This window comes from Delphinus delphis, chromosome 13 (genome assembly GCF_949987515.2).
Source record: "Delphinus delphis chromosome 13, mDelDel1.2, whole genome shotgun sequence".
Taxonomy (NCBI): Eukaryota; Metazoa; Chordata; class Mammalia; order Artiodactyla; family Delphinidae; genus Delphinus; species Delphinus delphis.
In genome coordinates this window covers 69,451,413-69,468,768 of record NC_082695.1, presented here as the reverse complement: position 1 = coordinate 69,468,768, position 17,356 = coordinate 69,451,413, and the positions used below count along the sequence as shown (strand labels likewise).

The 17,356-nt window shown below is 39.6% G+C and overlaps 1 protein-coding gene across 1 annotated transcript in view; it reads left to right on the top strand.

Annotated features, from left to right (window-relative positions):
* Nucleotides 1-17,356, top strand: part of MBD2 (methyl-CpG binding domain protein 2) — a 77,463-nt gene that overhangs the window by 11,292 nt on the left and 48,815 nt on the right. The window contains exon 2 of the mRNA XM_060029080.1: nt 4,189-4,348. Within this exon, the coding sequence (XP_059885063.1) occupies nt 4,189-4,348 (160 nt within the window). The remainder of the gene's footprint in view (nt 1-4,188; nt 4,349-17,356) is intronic.

Sequence of the window (17,356 nt, the reverse complement as noted above, 5' to 3'; positions counted from 1 at the left end):
TTCTGGAGACAATCGTTATTGAAAGGTAGAGAAATCTTTCAATACTTAACACTCTTGTAAGTAACAAGTAAACTTTAACACTTAGAGGGATAGAAAAAATAGAAAGTTGACATTTCTTTATTCCCAAACTTTTCCAGTGCTGTAGCTTCTGGAATTTTTATTATTCCCCACAAAGCACTTCCTGATGTTGTTGGAGAGCCATACACCTTAGAACTTACCCTTGAGACATAGACCTAACCATCTGCCGTCCACGATGCTCCTTCCTGCTGATAGGCCGGTCCATCGTCTTCCACTCTGGTTGTCACCACCCCCACAGTTCATCCTGTTAGAAACTGGTTTGAAGTTATACTTGTGTTTGCTCAGACCTCTGGTCTCCTCATAATGGCTTGACTGGACATCATGATTATCCATTTTACCAAAGTAACATGAAAAAATACGTTTGCTCTACTACTCATTTTCAGAGTGCAGTTTCACATGCAAGCAGCGGTCTTCAGAGAGTTAATTTTCATATCATAGACTGGCAGGGCATATTACAGTTGTCTAGCTCCAGTAACGCCGTTTACAGATGAGTTCATAGAGTGACATAATGGGAATACTACTAAGTTAAGGTGACCGTTATTTAAGTCTTTCTGGTATCTCAATAAAGTTTTTTCTTAGGTTTGAAAGTCAGATGCCAAATAAAATTTCTTTCCTTTTGATAATCTATAGTTAGAAACCTCTAAGGTAGAGTTAGGTTTAAAAAGTGCTTTAAATCAACTATACTTCAATTAAAAAAAAAAGTTGCTTTAAACAGCTTAATCAAAATGAAGGCAAGCAAAGACATAGTTCAAGTGATGAAATGTTCTAATATGAACCAGAAAAATGTAACTCATGCTTTTGATTTTCATTTAATAGTTACTTTTCTTCAGGGTATTTAGTGGGGAGGACAAGTTAAAGGTGAGATCACAGGTTGGCTCAGGATAGGCAGATCTAGGGGGCAGTTGGTAGGGAAATTTTTTGTGGTTGAAAGTGAAATATTAGTATTTCATTACCAGGATTAGAAGTAATCGCTTTGGGCAGAGAAAACTGAAAGTGACTAATATCCTTCACTAGTCTACTAGAGTTTAAAAAAAAATAATTTCCCTGAGTTACAACTTGATGCTTTTAGAATAAAAGCTTAGTCACATTAAGTCCTGGTGTGTCTGAGACTGTTACCTAACAGCAGCCATCTTAGAGGGCAGACAGATGATAACTTAGTCACTTTAGTGACATACAGTTGTTTCGTTTATCTAGCACTGACTTCCTCGGCCACCACTTCCAGAGTCATTTTGCCGTTGTGCAGTGGTCCCTATGGACAGAATTTCTGCTTAACCATTCCCATGGGCCTTGCCTTTCTAATATGCTTGCCTTCATCTCCTGCAGAGGAAGGTCCCTGGTCTTAAAATCCCTTGGGGCAGCCAGGTTGGCTTTCCTTAAAGCACCAAGCACAAGCTATAGCAGTTACGGAGAAGAAAATGACTTGCAGCACGTTCTGAAGGCAACAGTGTGTATGACCAGTACTTGTAGCTGTGCATTACAGATGCTTGTATCTGTATATCAAGTAGTTTATCAGAATCTTATTTACCAGTAACTGGAATATCTGATTATAAGGACTATATGCCTATTTTAGCTTAATTAAAATTATTCGTAATTATACAAGGATATAATAACAGGGTACTCTTTACCAATTTTTCATTAACTTGGGTTTTTTAGTAATACTTTTTATGTAGTATAAGATTAACCATGAAAATATTTTCCAGTTCAGTTTTTAAATTCCAGACAATGTAAGTTTTATATAAGCATAGACTTTTCTGTTCCATTGTGTCTGCAAATGAAAACCGTGTTCTTAACTATTCAACGGAGAGGTTTTTTTTTTTGCTCTCAGAAGTTACTTTGTTCAGTACTAGGCTGTATACGTTATGTTTGAGGGTTTTAATAAGGGACATCGTAATTTTTGGTTGTTTACTAATCAAGGGAATGTTTAGAATTGTAATGAAGTAGAATTGAGGGATAGTCGAATTATTTCTAAGTGGGCTTTCAGAATCACAGACAACTTCATAGATGCAGTGATATTTTAGCTGGGCTTGGAGGATTTAATAGTTTTTGTTTTGTTTTGTTTTGTTTTTTTTGCGGTATGCGGGCCTCTCACTGTTGTGGCCACTCCCGTTGCGGAGCATAGGCTCCGGATGCGCAGGCTCAGTGGCCATGGCTCACGGGCCCAGCCGCTCCACGGCATGTGGGATCTTCCCGGACAGGGGCCCGAACCCGTGTCCCCTGCATCAGCAGGCGGACTCTCAACTACTGTACCACCAGGGAAGCCCAGATTTAATAGTTTTATGATAGACAGGATATTGCTTATGCTCAACCTTCCACCTGGAAAGACATGGCTGGAAGGCAAAGGTACATGGCATATTTTGGTGATGTTGAGTTTAGAATGTGAGGTGTGTTCAAGGCTGGTGGGAAAAAGTCAGGAAAAAAAAAAAAAACCTGAACAGATGGAAGGTTTTTGATGTTCTGTTAAGGAGGCAAAACTATTTTGTCAGCATTGGGGAGTCTCTGAACATTTAGAACTTGGTATTGGATGTGTGGGCTGAGGGATGGAGCATTGAACATTGTGTTTGGCCTCCTAGCTTGAAGAGTAGTTGCTAAGTAGACAATAATGCTACAGTAGAGGGCAACACAAGAAGATCAGGTTTGGGGGTGGAAGTTTGCAGTGAGCAGAAATGATTCAAGTTTTAAACAGTATTGAGGGTTACGTGCTATTTTATTTTGTGATACTGAGCATATTTGGAAATCTGGATTAGAATGGGAGTTGAGGTTTGTTTCTACATAATTCTATATTCTTTCCTCTGCTGTGTTCTGGTTGTTGTTTGCTTCTTTCTATTCTGTTACATTCTGGTCTTAACTGGTTGTTATCTTCATCTGTAGGCTGAATTCTATACCTTGAATTGTGTTTCAGGAATAGCTATGTCATGTGATTGTGGAAAAAGAATGTTGATACGATCTTCAGTTGTGTTGAAGGCTGTGGTGGCAGAATACCATGGAATTTGTGACAGACTGGGGTGTGTTGATTTGGACTTGACCCAGAGAGAAGTTTTGCTGTTCCAGGGAAACGTAAATTGCTTGGTTTTCCAGCCTTTTCTCTTTTGTCTTCCTGTTGAATTATTTTTCTTTTATTGTAGTCAGCTGGTGCAAGGTTAAGTTCTCAATATGACATGTTGGCTTCTTTGAGAGGTATTTGAGAATTCTCACAATCCTCTTCTGGTGACATATCCCACTGCAGTTTATTCTAGCACATTTGGTTCAGAAAATTTATTAGATGAGACTTTGGGGTATTCTTCCTATAAAATTTTTCTTACATTTCAGTGCAATATGGGAAAAATTTTTTTAGGAAAGACTAGTTTAGTTTAGCCCTCTATATAATTACGGCACTTCTGTCATTTTCCAGCTTCGACAGTTTTTCTTACAGGAAATGAGTTATTCTTGATATCCTTCTCTCAGATAAAAGGCTAACAAAAGTCATGTCAGCATCATACAAACACATTTGCAAATGTTTGCCTTAGTTTTCTTTCAGTAACGTTAGGGAGCATTTAAATATTGTCGGAAATTCAACACTTTTTTTTCTGTTGTGAATGTTATGAGTTCAAATCGGTAGCGCAAAGATTATATGGGTTCCAAGTGTTGTGTAAATGTGTTGTTAACAAGAGTTGTTGACTTTAGAACAATTTGTTTTGAAGTTCTTTGTGATTACTGTTGGCATTGTGTATGTGTAATACAGAAAAAAAGATTTCAAAAATCAGTTTGGAAAATTTGTAAGATTGAAGACGTTTGCAGTGTGCACATTGTGTTGTGCATGCTGTTTGGGTTGGGATTCTGTTAATGGTTGCTGGGTGAGTGACCAGTGGGATAATCGGTATTCACATCTGTTATGTGCTCCAGGGGTGTACCTCGTGGAGTATTATATTAGGTGACACATTATCTCTTTTTACAGGAGATAAAAAGTTCTAATTAAGTTCCTTTAAAACTTCTAATATTTCTTTGAAAAAAATATGTAAAATCGTGATGTGATAGTAATTGGGAGCAGAAAAGAAGGCATGAAGAAAAGGGTTATGTAGTGATCTAGGGTAAATATTGTTGTCTTTTGTACAATTAATGTTATCTTTCTTCTAGTCCAAGTGGTAAGAAGTTCAGAAGCAAACCTCAGTTGGCAAGGTACCTGGGAAATACTGTTGACCTCAGCAGTTTTGACTTCAGAACTGGAAAGATGATGCCTAGTAAATTACAGAAGAACAAACAGAGACTGCGGAATGATCCTCTCAATCAAAATAAGGTTGGTTAATTTACTTATAGCAAATGAATGCTATTCCAGAAGCTCTCCCAAAAGTATCTTACATTGTACTATGTCACTGGAATTTTGGTTGCCTGAATGTCCCAGTTTTTTTTTCACCTCCCCCTCCAAAGCATTTTGACTTATATATCTGATTAATTTTCTGGTAGTTGGCTTACAGAGAGATAGCCTAAGTAAAATTGTGCACAATTGAAAACAGCATTTCAGTATCTCTCTAGGCCAACATACATCACACTTTTGGCCCATTGGGACTATTTACAAAAGATTTCTTTGTTGATGTTAATTGTCTCCTTTATTCCCCCCCTTAAAATAGTTCCTGTTGCCCAAAAAGAGGCAAAATTTTATTGTGGCGCAAGTATCCTTACCTACCACATAGTTTATACTTACCTGTTAATTTTCAGGATTAGGATTTGAGAAAGAGCAGTTTTTATTTTGACTTTTTGATGATGTTGAGGATAGTGACCTTTTGGAATAATATTCTCATTCTAATACTGTGATTGGAGATTGTTCCATTAGCTCTTATTTTTACTGAGTTGCTTAGTTGATGGTTTATTGTACAGGAATTTAAATGAGTAGCATTTGAATTCTGATGCTAATTTAATTGTATTAAAGCACCCACTATCTGTACAGAGAAAGCTCCCCACCTCCCCGCGGCCCCGAAACAACTAATCTTAGATAATCTTTTTTTTTTTTTCCAGTTTTTTTCCCTCTAAATTTCAGCGAAACACACGTATGTGTGTTGCCACCACCGTTGTCTCACACTGACCATGAAAATGGTGGAGGGAAAAGGAAGGGCTTTTCTTTCTAGGTATTTGGTCGATGTAGCCCTGTGTGCCCCTTGGGAGTGCCGCGTTCACTTGAGGAACTGGGGCGGCGTATGGAGTGGGGCGGGCATGGTTTGATGTAGTGGCTCTGCCTCTTAACAGCTCATGCAGTCATGGGCAACTTTATTAACCTCTGATGGCCTCAGATTTCTCATTTGTAAAATTTAGGTAATAAAATCTTTACTTTAGTTGTTGTGAGGAGTAAACAGGAATTTATGTGAAATTACCTAGCAAGTTCCTTTCCTGTTCCTGTTGTAGCTTCCTAGGCAGGGAGCTACCTCAGTGAACAGTGTTGCCTGGTGGCCAGTGTAGGAAACTTTTCTGACCTGAGTTCTCTTCCTCCTCACCTTTTACTTTTCCTGGAGAATATGGGATCTCTGCTTCATATCCCTCTTTTTTTTCAGAATTCAGCTTAACAGTTGTCTTTTTTTTTTTTTTTAAACAATAGTTTGATTTCCAAAAAAATGGTGTGGAGGTGAGAATGCACTGTTTCCTCACATACTGCGTTAGTTACCTGGCATGGTTTCCAAAGGGGCATCAGCAAGTACCATGTTTAGAGGCAGAGTGGGAAGGGAAGGCTGGAATTGCCTCCGTATCGCTTAACTATGGTGTTACTGTGGGTTGATGGTTCTGAAGGTGTTAAGGAGGGTATGAGGTAGTGGTAGGAGTCGGGGGGTGCTCAGGTTGGGACCTTGAGTGTGTCGAGGCGAAGCTGGGTGATTTCAGCTTAAGAAAGTCTTTATTCTGGGCTTATTTTGCTGCTTAGATGTACGGAGGAAAATCACTATTTATTTTTCTGAAACTGCCTTTTTAAAACTCTGAACAGTGCTGGATGTCTTTTGAAGGGGCTTAAATATTTATGAAATGAATGGAATGCTTTCAAACTACTCTGTTGTTACCAGAATCACAGTTAAGCTGCGCTAAGTGTAATATGAAGATATACTTCCTGGTAGTTATGATTCACTAAAAACCTAAAACTAATTCGTCTCTTTAGTTTGTATGCACCTTTCCGCTCTAGCTGCGCTGGACTGCTCATCATCCTGCACCGTGGCATGTGCTTTCAAGATTCTGCTTGCTCATGTGCTGTTTCCTCTGCTTGGAGTGTGCTTCCCCCTTCCCCTCCATCTGCTGGACTGCTCCTCGTCCAAGGCCCAGCTCCACTGTCTCCGTCTCTGTGAAGCCCGCTCTGCACCCTCCAGGCAGAACCAGTCCTTCCTTCCATAATGCCTCCCTGGTGCTTGGCCGTTGTATTTGTGATCGCTTGTCGGCTTCAGCTAGAGTGTGAGCTCCGTGAGGGCAGGGTCCGTGTCTTTTGTTTTGTTTTGGTATATTTAGTCCAAAGCCTAGCATACGGTAGGTACTTAATAAATGTTTGCTGAATGTTTGTGTATTATTCACCTCATTCCAGAAGTTTATAGTGGTCATAAATGTTTACTGAATAAATTAATATACCATGCATATTTTGGAAATGCCTTTTATTATCATTGTTTTCTGAAGCTCTCTGTCTGAATTTTGAGGGGCCTGATTTATTTTTGTATCTGATTTTATTTTAGTTGAGTAGACAGAAGATGGAGTTTTTCCTTTTTTTTTTTCTTTCAAGTACGTTCTCTTTTGGAGTAACATCAACATTAAATATCTCTATAAAGCAGAAAACATGTTTGTGGGTAATTAATAATAACTATATTAGGTATTTTTTTATAATAATACAGTATAGAGAAAATTGAGAGATTTAAAGTGATAAACAGGAATCTGAAGTAGTGTTTTGCTATGTAGTTGTGAACCTGGCTGAAGTGCTTTATTAATTGTATTATTATTTCTTAGTATTCACTGGTTTGTTTTATTTTTTGAGATTCCACATGTAAATGATAACATACAGTATTTGTCTTTCTCTGTCTGACTTATTTCATTTAGCATAATACCCTCCAGGTCCATCCATATTGTTGCAAATGGCAAAATTTCATTCTTTTTTTATGGCTGAGTAGTATTCAGGGGTGTGTGTGTGCGTGTGTGTGTATCTGTATCTTTATATATCACATCTTCTTTATCCATTCATCTGTTGATGGATGCTTAGGTTGCTTCCATATCTTGGCTATTGTAAATGCTGCTTGTGAACATTGGGGTGCATGTATCTTTTCAAATTAGTGCTTTCGTTTTCTTCGGCTGTATACCTAGGAGTGAAATTTTTTTAAAGACTCGTATCTTTAAAGAATTAGAAATGTAATGAACAAAATAAACTTTGAAACAGGCTAAATTGTTTATATTGACTGATTATAAACTGTGATTTTAATGTATCTTTTATATCAAAGGGGAATTTACTGGGTGAATATCTTCAGGTGTGTTTGGAAAAATATCTTTCGAAGATCTTTGCAAAATGGTTTTTAATTCTTTTAGGATTGGTGGGTACAATGGAGTGGACATTACCTTTCGATTGATACTTACTAAGGTTTTTGCAGTATCTATTCCCGTTTGTCTCAAACTCAGTCTTAACCTTACCCTGAAAATCTGTTCCATTATTGATCACATTGTACCTTATTGATTTTCTTGCCACTGCCTTGATTATTTCCAGCCGCTACTTCCGTCTCTTCAGCTGATAAAGCAGAATTGAAATATCGAGTATGTTACTAAAGATATTCCATTAGGTTAATGGAAAAAGACTAGAGACAGATTTGGAAGTCATCAACCTAGAGCTGATATTTGAAGTCATGAGCAGCTTTCTCAAAGCTTACTCAGAGGGAGAAGTTGTAGAGCAGCACCATCAATAGCAGTTTCTGTGATGATGGAGACGTTTTAGCCACCAGCCACATTTGGCTGCTGAGTACTTGAAATGTGGCTAGTGTGATTGAATAACTGAACTTTTAGGGTTTTCTTTTGCCGTACGCGGGCCTCTCACTGCTATGGCCTCTCCCGTTGCGGAGCACAGGCTCCGGACGCGCAGGCTCAGGGGCCATGGCTCACGGGCCCAGCTGCTCCGCAGCATGTGGGATCCTCCCGGACCGGGGCACGAACCTGTGTCCCCTGCATCGGCAGGCGGACTCTCAACCACTGCGCCACCAGGGAAGCCCTGAACTTTTAGTTTTATTTAAAGGTTAAGTAGCCATATGTGCCTAGGGCCTACCGTATTGGACTGCACAGTTCTAGAGCTATGCCTCTCAATACAACTTTTGCTTCGAAAGCTGAATATTGTCTAGGTATTTACGCAGGCTTTGCTTTTTCAAAGAGGAGATGTTTCAGTGTTTTAGAGATATGATCCTCAACATTTTATGAAGGAAGTTAATTTCTTAAAAAGATACATTTCTTTAAGAATTAGAGAACAGTCTTAAGATTGGGTAAAGAAGAGTACGGTGTTTCTCAGCACAGGATATGTTTAAGGAACTTGAGCAGCTTGGTTTTCTTGCTAGGAATTTATTTTAATGTTTCAGATGTGTAAATATTAAACTGAATTCCTTGTGTTTCTAGCTCTTAACAATACTGAAATGTTTATGAATTAAATCTACAAAACTAATAAAATTCCAGTTCCCTAACATTAACGTGGATATATTTTACAGCTTGCTCACAATATGAATATGGTGTGGAACAAATTGTATTTTAGCCTGACTTGTCAACTCTGCTAATACCTTGGAAAGACTCAGTTCTTTCATCACATTTCACACATTTGAAACATTTGGAAATAAAGAGCATTATGTTCTCTTGAAGGAATTAATTGTATAAGTCTGCCATTATTTTCTCATGAATTACCTTGGTTTATGGTACTGTGCTATTGTGATTATAAACACAGCATTGGATTCTGTATGGTTGTGTCCTAAGTACTTAATCAAACCATCTAGCAGGTGTTTGCTTTAATTATCTTCAACAAAATAATAACAAATTCTTGTAGAGAGCTAATGTATCTTGGGAGCAATATTGGTGCAAGTTGAGAAACTTAAGTGAGCTGGTGGTAATGGTGGAAGTCAGATTGGGTATTGGATAGGTGAATATCCAGTAGGTGTGATTTGGGAAAAGGGGAGACTTGAAGTAGGGAGAGCAGTTTGAGTTGTTTTAGTCCAGAAAAATAATGATGGCTTGAATTAATGCTGTATTAGGAGGTATGAAAAGGTGTGAGACTCAGTCAACAGAAATTAGTAGATATGAGTACCTGATGATTGTAGAGAGAGGGAATTGTTGATGCTAGCTACAATTCTGGCTTGAGTCACTTGGGACAGGGGTCAGTAGGAAGTAGGACAAGAAGAGCAGGTTTGGGGAGGGGGTTGGTGAGGAAGATTGAGTTAAAATACTTTTGTTTCTTGGACGTCTGAAAAGAAATTGTGGACCGCCAGGGTTTCCCAGGTCACACTTCGAGAACTCCTGTCATAGTGGTTTGCTAAAACATATTGAGATCGCCCAACATAGGGGCAAACAGAAAAGTATCTTGTCACACTGTAGGCAGTGAATAAATTAGTTGTGTGGGGAGTAAGAAGGAACTTCCAGAAAGGTAGTAGGAGAATGAAGAGAACGTGGTGTTATAAAAGCCTAGGAAAGATTTTTGGTTAGATGCCGTGGAGAGATCAAGGAGGATAAAGACTTTGCAGTATTCATTGGATTTTCAAATTAGAAGTCACGTGGTGACTTTGATATAACCAGCTTTTGAGGGATAGAAGGACCAGAAGTCATATTTAGAATGCCAGAAAGTTTCTGGGAAATGAGGTATTAGAAGCAAAAATGTAGCCTGCTGTTTTAAAAGTTTAAAAAAATTTTATTTGATATTATTATTTGATTAGGATTTGCACACATGGTAGAAAGGGTATTCAGTGAGAAACATGTCTCTCCTCTTTCAGCCTCTCAAGCTCAGCCTCTTCCCTAGAGGAAACGGTTGTTAACCAGTTGGGTTGTTTTTGGTGTGTCCTTTCAGAGCTTCTGTGCATTTACAAGCATGTACGCGTGCGTGCATTTCTGCATCTCCCCATAAAATGGTTAGACTACTCTTGTGAAGCTTGAATGAGAGGTAGAGGAAAGAGGACAATATTCAGAAGAGAATGCACCATCAAGGAACATTATTATTATTCTTATTTTTCCTGTAAACGTTGAAAGAGGCCAACTTGGCAGGAACCAGTAGAGTTAGGGAGGTGTCTAACCTGAGAGTCCACGTTTCAGGATGCTCTTCAGGAACCTTTGTAATGTGTGTAATACTTTCTGTTATGAATTTTTAAAAATTAATTTATTTTTGACTGCGTTGGGTCTTTGTTGCTGCATGCATGTGGGCTTTCTCTAGTTGCAGTGAGTGGGGACTACTCTTTGTTGCGGTGCACAGGCTTCTCACTGCGGTGGCTTCTCTTGTTGCAGAGCGTGAGCTCTAGGCGTGCGGGCTTCAGTAGTTGTGGCTCACGGGCTCTAGAGCGCAGGCTCAGTAGTTGTGGTGCACGGGCTTAGTTGCTTCGTGGCATGTGGGACCTTCCCGGACCAGGGCTCGAACCCATGTCCCCTGCATTGGCAGGCAGATTCTTAACCACTCCGCCACCAGGGAAGCCCGTTATGAATTTTTTAAGGAAAAAGTCTATCTTCATCAACTTCTTAAAGGAGACTGTAGCCGAAAAAGTTAATAACTACTGTTTTACAGACAGGAAGAGGGAGCAAGGCTTTGGCAGAAGATGTTAAAAGACCAGCTCATTTGCTGTAGCTCAAATTAGGCATTTGTTTAACTGATTAGGAATTTTTCAGTTATTGAAGTAGCACCTTAGAGGGGTGATTTATTTCTGTCCTAGGGACCCCATTGTCAACCAGCACTAAAGGGCCCTGTGGTAGGATCAGTCTGATTACCAACTCCTGGTATTGTGGTAAGAAGTACCCCTTGGCTTCTACCTTCCTAGAATCTTTCCATCCAAACTGAAAACAGAGACCTCATTCCTTATATCAACATTCCTGGCCTATCAGGAAAGTAAAATCTTTCCCAAAGATGCTGGTGCTTTTTTCATCACTGTGTTAAGCCCTTGCTGAACAGAGTGTCTTTTGGTCTCTCTCTGTTGGATATAGTTGGGGGTGGAAGGAGGAGAGAGTAGATTACAGCTGATGAATCCAGCATTTCTAGGCCTTGAAGTCCTTACAGGGGATTACTGGCATCTCACTTAAGTGTGGGCCACTCTTGAGAACAGGTTTCTGTTAATTGGAAATGAAATTGACAGAAGCGGAAGTGAGGAGCAAGTAGCTGTTAACAGTAGCACAATGAGGAACGACGATGGCCTAGACACATGTGCTGATAGAAGTGAATAGACCCTAGTTCTGTTGTGAATATAGACTTGACAGAATTTACTAATGAATTGGTTGTGAAAGATGACAGAGAAGACTCAAAGTGTGAGCCCTTAGATTTTAGATAGATTGAGTGACTGGGTGGATTGGATTGCCATCTACTGAGATTGCCTTAGGAAAGAATTTATATGGGTGAATACAATAATTTCAACCTCGAATATGCAGAGTTTGAGATGCTTATTAAACATCCAAATGGACATGTCATGTCATGTGTGTATACTAATTGAGAGGTCTGAGCTGGAAAGTCATTAGCACGTAAGTAGTGTTCCAAGTAATGGGACTGGAGTTTATAGATAGGTAGATAGATAGATAGAAGGATCCAGAACAAAGCTCTGAGAAAGTCTGGTAATTAAAATTGGGTTAGAGTAGAAGGAATCAGCAAAGTGGATTGTGAAAGAATGGCTAGTAAGGTAGGAGAGACATAGAAGAGGAGAAGGTTTCAAAAAAGAGAGTGGTCTGTTACATTGATTGTTGCTGAAAGTTTGAATGGAGGAAGACAGAAATTTCCATTGAGTTTGGCAGCATGAAGGTTATTAATAACCTTGATAGCAGTAGTTTCAGTGGGAAGAGAAGCTAGATTGGATTGGGCTGAAGGTGAATGAGAGTTAAAATTGTCAGCATGGACAATTCTTTCAATAAATTTTCTTGGCTAGGAAGGAGAATCACTAGATAGTAGATGAAAGGGATGCTGATTTGGGTAATCTCCCATTTTAATGATTGTCAAAAGGATAAGAATGGGGTCTATAGCACAAGTGGAAAAACCACAGAGGGCAAGAAAGTTAAGCATATTTGCAGTGTAATAACAATGATGATGGACCATGGAATCTATACTGGGTAGGGAGGAATGTGAAAGAGGTTATGGAAGAGGAAGAAATATGATCAGTCAGTGGATGGGAAATATTGATGGGTTCAAGGAATGCAGAGAGTAAGTCCTCTGTGAGTTACAAGGATAGGAAGTAGAAATTGGAGAGTTGGACGCTTGATTGAGATATTGGAGATGGTGTAGTTACTAGTGTTGGGAAGCCTGTGCCTGTAGTGTTAGGTGGGCGAGGTTGGGTGGACAAATAGGTCAGAGGACTCAGGATGTTGGGTGGAATATCCACATGGATAGTGAGGCCTTTAAGAATGACAAGAGTTGGGGTGGAGAGGAAAACGTGAAACAGAAACTAAAGTCTTTAGTGAATAAGGAGAAAGCAGGGACAAAGGGTAGACAGTAGTATAGTCAGATCCTATGAGCTTCAGAGGAGCTCCTGTTTTTGGAGGAGGAAAAATAGATGATTTGAGAAAGATGGGGAGAAAGGAGGCAATTACCACTTCCTGACCCTCAGATATGTAGTTGTAAGAGAGAGAGAAAAAACTCTTTCTCTTTAAATTTGAAAGAACTTTAGGGGAGATAGGATCTTTGAGGGACAGCCAAGTTTCAGTAAGCCCAGCATCTTGAAAGAATGTTTAAAGAAAATATTGAGGGTATAGGAGAGCCTGCTGATCAGTCACTCGAGTGTACAGTGCAAGGACTGGGGGGGTAGGATGGGTAAGGCGGGGGGTTGGTTTTCAAACGTCAGATGGTTAAATCAATGTAATTGTTCATGACTGGAATTTTTAAGGTATGAAATGCAATAGGATAGAAAATAGTGTCCATCCCACTTAGTAAGGATAAGTATTTTAGGTGACTTTTGTGATACACACCCTTGTGTATACTAAGTCATGATGTAAAGTATATATTTCTACTCTTAGTTAAAGTCAAAAATGTTTGAGAGCCATTGAACTATGACGTGGCTGTACAGAATATTTTGGAGATGAGTACTGGGTGATGACCTATGATCTGGGGGACTTGGCTGTTTGGTTATTATGAAGATAGGATGTGGGGTGTGATGGGATTAATTTTGATAATTGCTAGAGCAGAGTATACAAACATTTGAAATATTATTGTCCTGACTTTTTAGAAAGGAGGTACATGTACCTCTGCCAGATAACTATTGTAAGTGAACTCAGAAGAACTTTCTTAGGCAGGTAGGACCTGTCTGGAACTCTGAGCCCCAAAAGAACAGGCTTTATTCCTGCCTTAGTTCTCAGCCTCCTACATGAGTGATCTGCTACAGGACTACTCAGCACAGTATGGGCTCCTTAAACACCTTTGCTTACCTCCCTAAGAGAGAATAGTTTTACCATTTGGGACAGGCTGAATTCTCACTAAACTTTTTAGGATTCAAGTTGATTAACTCTGTTTATCTCCAAGTTAATATTCTTCTTTTTTTTTTGGCTGTGTTGGGTCTTCATTGCTGCGCGAGAGCTTTGTCTAGTTGCGGAGAGTGGGCTTCTCATTGTGGTGGCTTCTCTGGCTGTGGAGCACAGGCTCTAAGCGTGCGGGCCTCAGTAGTTGCAGTATGCAGGCTCAGTGGTTGTGGCTCGTGGGCTCTAGAGCGCAGGCCCAGTAGTTGTGGCGCACAGGCTTAGTTACTCCGCAGCATGTGGGATGTTCCTGGACCAGGGATCGAACCCGTGTCCCTTGCATTGGCAGGCGGATTCTTAACCACTGTGCCACCAGGGAAGTCCTATTATTCTTACCAATTAAACTTACACCAACTTTGAGTTGGTGTAACAACCAAGAGATAACCTGTCTCATCTCTATAGCTTACCTGTTGACATCCTGTTAACCCTGCACTTTGGCCCAAGGTTTTAATCTCCATACCAGTCTCCTTTATCTAGACCACTGCTAAATTTTAGGTTATTTTACTATACAGATGAGAAGTTGTTATGGCCAGTAAGTTATAGTGAGATGATCGAAGTTTTCAGATCCATAATGAAGAACATTTTTCCTAAACCGTGGCTCTCTAGGAGCAATATGGCATGCTTTCTGCCAATGTATAGTTTGTTTTGATGTCTTAATCTCATGTTGGCAGTCTGCTGAGTTATACGTTTTTTGTACTCTTTATTTCCCATTATTTCATGGTATAACATCACTATAATTGACAGTGACTTTGCCAAAAACACCATCTGAGGATTTATTATCCCATGGGATGTTTGTGTAGGACTGGCTGTGTATCTATAAGCATAACTTCATGTTAAATACTAATAAATGGAACAAGTCTGGGGATTATTTTACATTGGTAATCTTGAGGTATATAATACAGGTGACTATGCTTAATAATTTTGACATGGATATCATAGACCATGTTGAGTTAATAATTTCCACTTAACGTAGTAGCGTGGGTACGTTTCAGGCTGACAATGAGTATTCAGGAGTACGGGCTGCATAACACAAGACCTTACATGTAACAGACATTTTATGCATCATTTATTCCACAAAAAATATTTAGCACATTCTGTGTGCTCAGACATTATTCCAGATTCTGGAAATATAGTAGAGGAAGCTTATGTGTTTGTGGAGCTTATTATTCTAGTGGTATGACAAACTAATACACAATTTAAGTATTAAATGCTACACAGTAAATTAAGTAAGAATGGTTGAGATTGACTAGGTGGCTATTTTAGGCTGAGTGATCAGGAAAGCTTTTTGGAGGGTGTGATTTTTGGCCAAGATCTGAATGAGAAGGAGTCAGCTCTATAAAAACCAGAGGGAAGGGCTTCCCTGGTGGCGCAGTGGTTGAGAGTCCGCCTGCCGATGCAGGAGACGCGGGTTCGTGCCCCGGTCCGGGAAGATCCCACATGCCACGGAGTGGCTGGGCCCGTGAGCCATGGCCGCTGAGTCTGCGCGTCCGGAGCCTGTGCTCCGCAACAGGAGAGGCCACAACAGTGAGAGGCCCATGTACCGCAAAAACAAAACAAAACAAAACAAAAAATAAACCCCTGAGGGAAAAGTGTTCTAAACAGAGGGAATAGCCAGTGCAAAATCCTCAAGGCCAGATACATTTAGCATATGAGGGGAGAAAGTAGGCCATGGTGGCTGGAGGTTAGTGACTGGGAAAGGGGTACTTGGTGAGGTCAAGGAAGAAGACAAACCTAATGACAGGACTTGGGAGGCCACCGTAAGGAGTGGTATGGAATGCTTATTTGTGGACTTTATGTAGGGAGCGATACGCTCTCTGGCTGCTGTGTGGAGAATATACTGTAGAGGTGTAGAAGTGGGAGCTGGGGGCCAGTTATAGCAGGAGGCTATTTACCCAGGCTGGGATGATGATGCCTTGGACAGTGGTCGTTTAATGAATAAAGAAAGAGTAAGATGTAGCAAGAGACACTAGAACTACGGTTAACCTTTGAACAACACATTTGAACTGCATGCATCCACTTACATGCAGATTTTTTTCCATAGTAAATACTGCAGTACTGCACGATCAGCAGTTGGTTCAATCCATGGATGCAGGACCATGGATCCAGAGGGCTGACTATAAGTTATATGCCAATTTTCATTTGTGCGGAGGGTTGACGCCTAAACTCCCGCGTCGTTCAAAGGTCAACTGTATTTAGCATTCCAGAGAACTTCTAATTTTCTCATATGCAGAAATATCCTTAATAAATAAATAAAGGATATTTATCTTTAGCTGATGAATGAAGATAATGAACAAGTTATTAACAACTAACAGCACTGGTCCATGTTTTGGCTGATTTGAGGTAGGTATTTAGGTATGGATTGTATAAAGATTGCTAGGAAGCAGAAAGTGAACAGAAGGACTTTAGCCATGTTAGCAATAGACTTGCTGATGAGAGTATACTGTTCAGTATGAGAGCAGGTTTAGCATGTTATAAGTTAGTACCTCAAATGTATCAAAGTACAATAGACCTTTTGGGAGGGTCTGGCTTGGCCTTTGTGCTAATAGTGAAGGTAGACTTGGGGACATAGGTGCCCATGGTATGGTTTTGTCAAGATTTATTTTGGATGCTTGGTTTTCTGTCAACAATTGAGTGAATTTCACCAGGTTTTATAGGTCTTGAAGAGTTAGCTGACTTTGTAGACTCTAGGTCAGTGAGAGAATGAAGCCCTACAGAAAACGATTTGGTTGACTGTTTCCATAATTCTAGGGATGTGTACTCAGCTAGTGCCAACACAGATGTAAAGGAGATAATGAATTCCATGCAATTGATGCCTTAGTTTGAGTAGAGCTGTTCTGGTTGAAACTCATTAATCTTTTGCCATCTGTCCTTTAATGACCCCATATTAACTAAAGCTCCAAGAAGTTATTTTTTCAAACAAAACTCTTCAAAACTTGATTTCAATGATGAATTTCAAACCTCCACTTCTTCAGTTAACTACAAGTATATGTCCTTTTTTAATGAGCTCAAAGTATAGTACACCCATTTCATTATTTTTTTAATATTCCGTTGATCTCCTTAAAAAGGTAATATCTTATTCCTCATTTAGGATATTACATGAAGTGGATTTTCAGTACAAAATCATAGATCCCAGGTATATTTTTCTTTACTTTTTGCAGAAACCTATGAAGCTTGCACAACCTTCTGCATCTACTAAAACCCACTGAGTTGTATACTTTAAAATGGTGAATTTTATGGTGTGTGAATTATATAAAAAACTGAAGGATTGTAAAGCACTTTGTATTGTTGGCTTTTGATTTTTGTGGAAACGCATTAGCTGTTGGCTACTGTGCATATTCTGGAGAAAGTCCGAAATTACATTTTGAGGATAATCTTGTTTCGACCTGAAGATACCACTCAGGCTCCTCTTTGTGTGAAGCAGCAGATGGCTTCCCTTATGGGAAAGCTTAATAGGTCAAGTGTCTAAATTTTAGTAGCATGTTCAATAACATGTTAGTGCTGATAATAAAAATAGCTCCTATTTCTTCAGAATTCATGTGCCAACATGACGATAAACTCTACACCTATTTTGTTAATTGTCATCTTATCCCTACCCTGAGAATGTAAGCTCTGAGGGATTTTGGTGTTTTGTGAGTGATACTATACCAGCGTACGGTCAGTA